Below are 7,423 nucleotides of genomic sequence, written 5' to 3'. Positions count from 1 at the left end.
TCCCGCCCCAACGTTCCACCTTCCGTCACGCGTCTCCCGGGCAACGCGCCTTTGTCTGCGCGCCGGGTGGGCGCAGGGATTCACTCAGCGTCGGCGCGCTAGCACTCCGACCTTGGCTCGGCCTCTGGCTCCCACTGCCCAGTCGTTCTGGGGCATGGGAGACTCGGCTGCCCGGCCGTTCAGGCCCTCGGTCACATGGGATCTGGGCTCGCCGTCGGTTTCTTCGGCTGCGACCACCAGTTCCCGCACCCACCGGGCCTGGGCCTCCCCGCACCGGCCTCTGGCTCCCACTGCCCAGTCTTTCTCGATCATGGGAGACTCGGCTGCCCGGCCGTTCAGGCCCTCGGTCACATGGGATCTGGGCTCGCCGTATGTTTCTTCGGCTGCGACCACCAGTTCCGGCACCCACCGGGCCTCGGCCTCCCTGCACGTTAGATTGAGCAGCCAACCGGAAACCAACGTAGGGACCCGCCCGCGGGTCATCTTCCCGCCGCCGCGGAGCGCGCAGCCGCCGGTGTTCTTCAGGTGCGGCCCGGGTGTCCCGGGCTTTTCTCAGATCCCCGCGCCTCCAGCGGCTCTTAGGACCTCGGCCTTGGCTCTCCCAGAGCCCCGAGCTCTTCAGAGCCTAACACTCTGTTAAACTCCAAGAGAGCCTGGATTTCTCACGGATGCGAGCCCCAGCTCCAACCCAGTCCAGCTCCTCGCACCCCTGGGGGCCCAAACGCCCTCACCCCCGACTCTCGGGAGAAGCTGGAATTCCCATGTCCCACCTGCGTGTCTTCCGAATCTCCCCGGCCCTTTAGTCTCCCAGGCTTGACATCTCATAGCCCAGGAGTCTCCAGCGCCCTTTGGGCCAGTCTTGAACTTCCTTAGAGCCTAGCGAGGCTCAGGTCCCCTCAGGCCTGACATCTCTCTCCTCAGCCTCTACGTTCCCCAGCAGTCCTGGGAAAGCCCCTCAGCTCAGCCTGAGCCCCACAGACCCCAACTTCCCCTCCCTCCCTTCCATTCCACCACCCTGGCAGCATCCTCTAGGCTCCCACAGAGACCTTGCGCTGGAAAACAATTTGGTTCAAAATGACCATTTATTACTTGAAAGGGGATGTTTACAGTCACTGCCCCCCACCTTTTAAAAAATTTCCAACAAGTATTGGTAAATTTGGTGCAACACTGAGTAGGCGAAGTGCGTTTTATGTGTCTTTAAATATTTTACGTTTTTTTTTTTTTAACAGGATATGGGAGACGTTTTTATGTAAGCATCTCGTTTTTTGTATGTCATCCTTTTTATTTTCATGCCTTTGTTGCCAGAAAAATGTAAATGGGAGACTGGGGACATTTGTTATGGGGACTAGTCTATAAATGTAAAGCCATTCATAAAACCATAGCTCCAAATTGGCTGAAAATGAATTAGAAAAAAAATTTTAATCCTTCACAATGTTTTAACCTTTAAATATTGTCTTTTTTGTCCTATCAAAGTAGCATACACTTATAGGAAAATCAGACAAGACAAGCAAGCAAAATGAATGGCCGCAGACAATCACTGTTAACATTTTGGTGTACATTTTTCCAGATCTATTCGTATATATGTCCTACAACATGGTGATACATCTTTTGGGGGAAAAATTTGTCATAAGAAATTTCACTATTGTGTTACCTACTCCCCCACCAAATGCACTATGGATATCTGTTTTATTCATGACTGTGTAGTATTTTATTGTATGACCTAATTATAATTTATTCCATTGCTTCCCTATTGTACATTTAGTTTACAAATTTTTGGGAAGAAAATATGAACAATTATTTTGAAATGGGCAAAAACATTTAAGGGTACATATTTGCAAAACCGCTTCATGGTATAACTAAATTACCAAAAAGCAAAAACCTGCTGTTATCCATTCTTGACCTATTCTTCATTTTGGCCAAATTTTCATCCCTAGTTTCACCTGGAGCACTTGGCTCCAGTCCATACCCTGCTCCCCACCCCAACCCAACCCCTCCCATCCCATCTCCTTCCTCTCATCTTAGGAAGTCTCCTCAAACCTCTTTCCACCACAAACTTCCCTCACTTTTCTAGACTTTTTCCAAGACTTCTTCCCTTAGAGTTCCTTCTTCTCTTAGAATTCCCCTATTAACCAGCCTAACCTCCAACCCTCCTTTCCCTGCTTCCTCTGATCCCTCTCCCTGCCAATCTTTCTTAGACCTAGGCTCTGGAGCAAGTGCTCCCCACTTCACCGCCCCGCCCCCCCCCCAGATTCATCCCTCTTTACCCTACCCTACATCCCTCTTTACCCTACCCTACAACTTTTGCTCATCTCTAAGACCCCCACCTCCCATCTCATCCTATTTTTTCTCCTTAAGATGGCTGCTTCTGAGGACAGTTTTGAGTCCTGTTCACCCTTTTTTGTGGACTGCTCTGGGCCTTTCTGTGTCTTTCACAGGATGACTTTTCCTCTCAGCATCCAGAAAATACCCGTTTGGTGCACAGAAGCTGAGGCCTACTCCCTTGCTCCTCCAACAATGAGGATAGCTGTGCCTTTCCTAAGAATCCTGGGGAAGACTCAGTCACTCCCCTAGGACGCCATCAAATCCGTCCCTTTCCTAGCCCTGGCCATCTCACCCCAAACCGCTTTTCCCTCCTACTTCCAGCTTAATGAATTCCAGTGAAGCAGGGGTGAAAAAACTGTTACCCAAGAGCAACTTATTCCGGGTGATCACTCGTGACAACCCCAACGCACAGCGAATCTGTGAGATGGAGGTAAAGTCATCAAAAGCTTTTGCATTAGAAGGTTTTAGTGGCTTGACCTATGTTCACTTCACCCTCCCCAATAGCCTGGGTGGGGGGTGGTGGGGAATCAGATTTTAGAGGTGATAGGGAGCCATTAAGGTGCTCTAAAGCAAGTCCCATTTTACAGAGGAGGCAACTAAGATTTGAGGTTACTGATTTGCCCCAGGTGTCACAGCTATTCCTGGGCTGAGGAAGCCAGGGAGAAGGATTCCATATTTCTTGGCTCTTGGGGCATTTTACCCCCTCCAATCATGCTATTTCTCTAGGAGATCGATGAATGGATTCCTACTATCTCCTGTAGAAAGAAATCTTGGGTCTTGGAGCTTGAAGTGGCATCAACACACTTTGGTCTGTTTTTTCCTTTAGGAATTCCCCGTTACCTGGAGGAGAACTGAGGCCCTTCCCCTTTCTGCTTATGGACAAGTAGGGTTGGACCTGCTTCCCCAAAAGCCCGTAGAAGAAGGGGAGGGAAAACTGTTGTCACCACACAGACTCAACTTAATTCATTAAATGCGTCATTAGGGACTACTTAGGACAGGCACTGTGTTGGGCACTAGGAAGAGGCTGGTGAACAGGATGGACTGTGAGAATGTACTCGTTTCTTCAAGTGGAGAGGAAAGCCCAGCATTGAATTGCTGCCCCTTCTTGACTCTGTTGGCTTCCCTCCATGTTCCAGGGCCAAATCTAGACGGGGCTATGAGATTCTGACATTAAAAAGAGTAGGAGAGGCTCAAGAGATGGAGCTAAATCCTCTTAAAGGCCAAAGAGACCGAAAGAAGAGCAGGGGTCTGGGTGTGTCTCCCTCTGCTAAGCTTCAGTGGTACGGTGTAGTGGAAAGAGGGTGGGCTTGGCAATGGACAAGCTGGCTTTGTGGGACCTCAGGGAATGACATTTCCTGCAGGACTCCCTTTTCTCATTTGTAAAATAGGATCTATTAGGATCCTCTCCGTTGCAGGTGACTCAAACCGAACTAGAACCAGTACAAGTAAAATGGAGAATAATGTGTTTACATCATCAAGGATGGGTAGGGCCGGGTCACTGATGTTTGGGCTGAGAGGAGCCGGGGACTCCAGTACCACGGGATGTGTCTTCCACTTTCCCTTTCCATCTCCTTTCCGTGTCTTTGTGCATGTTGGCATCATCGTCAGGCTGGCAGTCCCTGGGGAGCATGGCCACAGGAAGCCGGCCGGTAGCCTAGAAACGAAATGGAGTGCTTCCACTGTTGCTCACATCAGACAAATCCTGGAGAAACTCGGGTTGGCCCAGGGTGTGTCCCTGGTCCATCCTTGCCCCAGGCGGTGTGGCCAGGTGGTGTGGGCTGTTTTGACTGGCCCAGGGTGGGCTGGGAGCCCATTTCTATCACCAGCGGGTAAGGGGATATTCTACTTTTGGCAAGTGGGGTGAGGATCTGGACACTCTCCTGAGGTGCTTCGTATGTACCAGAGGACTGTGCCACCCTCCGGGCATCCAGAAGCTGTCCTTTTAAAGCTGTATTGGGCCTTTATGTGTTTTAGGTATTCAACATCCATTATGTAGTATGTATTATTAATAGTTCAGGAAATCGAGGCTCAGAGAGACGGAGTAACTTCACTAAGGTCGCACAGGGCATCGCTGTAGAGTTGCAAACCTGACGGACATCTTCCCTTAAGGCTGAACACTGTCTTCTCCTTATTTGTAGACCTGGTGACTTGCTAAGGGCCCCGCTTGTAGGAGCTCAGTGGGTTTGAGGCCCGAGTGGCAGCATGGCAGTGTTTCTGTTCTCCCCCGTAAAAGTGCTCACGTGAGAAGAGGCAGCTTTGGCCAGCCACTGATTTCTCAGGACCTTGACAAGGACAGCTAAGCCCTTGTGCCTTGGGAATCATCAGCGCACACTCTGAGAACCCACCCGCCCTCCCCCTTCATCCCTCGTTCCCAAGATCCACTCAGGTTCTTGGTTCATCCCTCGTTCCCTTTGCACAATAATCATGGCCTTTATGGAGCTTTCCTTTGCTTACGTTGTGCTGGGTTTTGAGAATCCCCAGGAGGGTTTGTGAACACGTCAGCTCCCACGATCGCCTCCCACCTGGATCTGTTTTCACAGGCCCAACACTTCCCCATCCTCCAAAACCCAATCCCAGTTTAGAAGTCAACCCTCCATGAGGCTTTTCTTGGTCTCTCCCTTCTTTGAGCTCTGTACTTCTTCGTAGGGATGGGTTGTTCTCTGCCTCACTTAGAAACATCTGGGCGTGTGCCCCAGCTTCCTGACTGTTGTAGTCTCTCTGAAGACCTGCAGCGGGTCTTTGTGTCACTTCACAGCTAGCTCATCGGAATAAGCAAATGAGCGAGTGAGGTAAATGATGTGCCTTCCCAGAGCTTACAGTCTCGCTGGGGACAGGACAGAAATGATACTCTAGACAAAATCAGCAGAGGTCCGTGTGATGTAGGGGATGCCTGAGACAGTATGTGGGAAGCACTAAGTGACTCATAGGGACAGGGTGATAGGATTTAAGGAGGAGGAGGAGACAGATGTGCCGTTCTCCACCCTCCCCGCCCCCCACCTCTTTCTGACCAGTTTTCCAGTAGAGATGTTGAGGTCCAAATCAGGCTCCTGGGCTGCAGACTGTCAGAGGTACCGTAGGGGTTATGTAGCTCAATGCCCGCGTGTTACAAATCGGGAAACTGAGGCTCACTATGAGTCAATCTATTTAGGGAATATTGAGTCCAGCTGGCCCATTCCCCGCCCCCCATCAGCTGCACAGATGTGTTGCCTTCTGTGAACTAGCTTCTTCACCCTAACATCAGCTTTGTTTTGTTTAAGATAAAAGCCATAGAGAAGACCAAGAAAAAGACCAGCCAGTTCTATGACCACCTGAGGAAGAAGTTCATGACAGACCAGCTCAGGAAGCTGGGGCGCTGGCGGCAGGAATCCATGAAAATCCAGCAGTACCTGGATAAGCTCCACGTGGATGAACTCCAGAGTAAAAGGAAAAGCCAGCCACCCTAGTCAAGGGGGAATAATCTGCCCCTGGGCCATGACCTTGCTAGGCTACAGGCAGAGGAAGGGCAGAAGCTAGCCAGCCTACACCATCATAGAACAACAATAAACTGAGACCAGTGGTCAGTACAGCACAAAAGCCCTCGGCAACCGTAATATTCCTTGCCCTGCCCCATCCCATCTGTTCCGGTGAGGGTGATCCTGATGGGCCCGTAGCTGCCTGGTTGGGAGGAAGCTGAATTGAGCCGGCTTCCATGGCTAAAGCCAAGATCGACCTTCGGTACCCATGTGTCTGAAGTGAGATGCCAGGCCAAGTGTCCTGGGACAGTGAGTGGTACCTCAGATGGGAAGGATTCAGTAAAGGCACTGCCTAGTGGTGAGGGGGTCAAGGTGAGGCATTGGACAGACCTAGGTTAAGCGCTATATCTGCCACCCGTCAGCTGTGTGACTTTGTAACCTCTCTGAGCCTCTGTTTCCTTATCCAAAACAATGGGGTGGTAGCCAGGGAACCTGCCTCCAGGAATTGGTGTGAGGATGTGGAGGGCTTGGCCCAGGGCCCATCATTGCCTATGGCTCTTATCGTGATGGCTCCCTGATGGCTTCTGGCCTCACCGGTCCCCACTCCCTGGCCTGCCTGCTGTCCCGACTACACCCTGACAATCCCCACGTTGTACCTTTACATGCACAGGCCCCTCATCCAGAATACCCCTTCAGCGCCCCCCAGGGCTCTCAGGAATCTCATCATCCTTCAAAGCTTATCTCAATGCCGTTTTCTGCAAAACTTTTCTGACCTCCTTCTGCTTCCTGCCTGTCCTTCCCCCTCACATCCATGGCCTTTGCCACATGGGTTTCCTCTCCCCTCTGAACTTGGATTACACAGGGTGGCTTAATCCTGCCTTGTGTGGTAGCTATTTGGGCATTTGTCCTAACCCCTGATTAGATGGGACAGTCTTTGAGAGCAGGGACCAAGGATCCTCCCAGATCCAGTCCAGGCCTCTCCCGTGACACTTCCCCCACCGGGCCCCCGTAGAAAAGGCCACTCCTTCCTGTGCCCACACCTCTGTCTGCACTGAGTGTTTGGTTGGCCATTTCTTGTTTGCTCACTGTCTCCCTGGCCAGACTGTGAATGTCTTAATGGCAGGGATGCTAACTTACTCATCTGTAACCACAATGCCGAGTAAATGGAGTCGTCCCTCAGTGTTTTCTGAATAAATGACTATTCCTCTTTGTATTATAGGTTTAGCACAGTGCACAGAACAAGGACCTAGTATATCTGTTTTTAAGTTAACCAAGTCCCCTCATTTTACAGATGAGGAAACTGAGGCCCAGAGAGGTGATTTGATTTGCCTAGGGTCCTGCAGCAAGTCAAGGGCAGAGCGCTAGAAGCAGGTTTCTTGACTGCCATGGAGTGGTCATTCTGCATCACAACACCTGCTAGTAAGGACGTCAGACCTCTCGGTAGCTTTTGGAAGGCTTCTCCAGGAAGTCCTCCTCACTCATCCTCATCCTCATCCCGCCCCTCTCCAGGCTTGCTGCCTGGCAGCAGGCCTTCCCCTAAACTGAATATCCGGGAGCCTGCTCTGGTTTGTGATGTTTTTTCTTTTCCTCCTTGTTGGTCTTCCTTTGAGAACTGGAGCGTGCTACTTTTCGGTTGGGGGTGAAAATAG

The 7,423-nt window shown here is 51.0% G+C and overlaps 1 protein-coding gene across 1 annotated transcript; it reads left to right on the top strand.

Moving 5' to 3' along the window:
* Window positions 1–3: 3 nt before the first annotated feature.
* On the top strand, window positions 4–6,674 carry C12H5orf52 (chromosome 12 C5orf52 homolog). Its single transcript, XM_002915598.4, has 3 exons — window positions 4–525; window positions 2,644–2,752; window positions 5,580–6,674. The coding sequence occupies exons 1-3, from the start codon at window positions 155–157 to the stop codon at window positions 5,763–5,765; spliced, it is 666 nt and encodes a 221-aa protein (XP_002915644.3). The 5' UTR covers window positions 4–154; the 3' UTR covers window positions 5,766–6,674.
* Window positions 6,675–7,423: the final 749 nt, after the last annotated feature.

This window comes from Ailuropoda melanoleuca, chromosome 12 (genome assembly GCF_002007445.2).
Source record: "Ailuropoda melanoleuca isolate Jingjing chromosome 12, ASM200744v2, whole genome shotgun sequence".
NCBI lineage: Eukaryota > Metazoa > Chordata > Mammalia > Carnivora > Ursidae > Ailuropoda > Ailuropoda melanoleuca.
The sequence above is the reverse complement of the archived record's forward strand: the minus strand, read 5'-3'. Positions and strand labels throughout refer to the sequence as shown.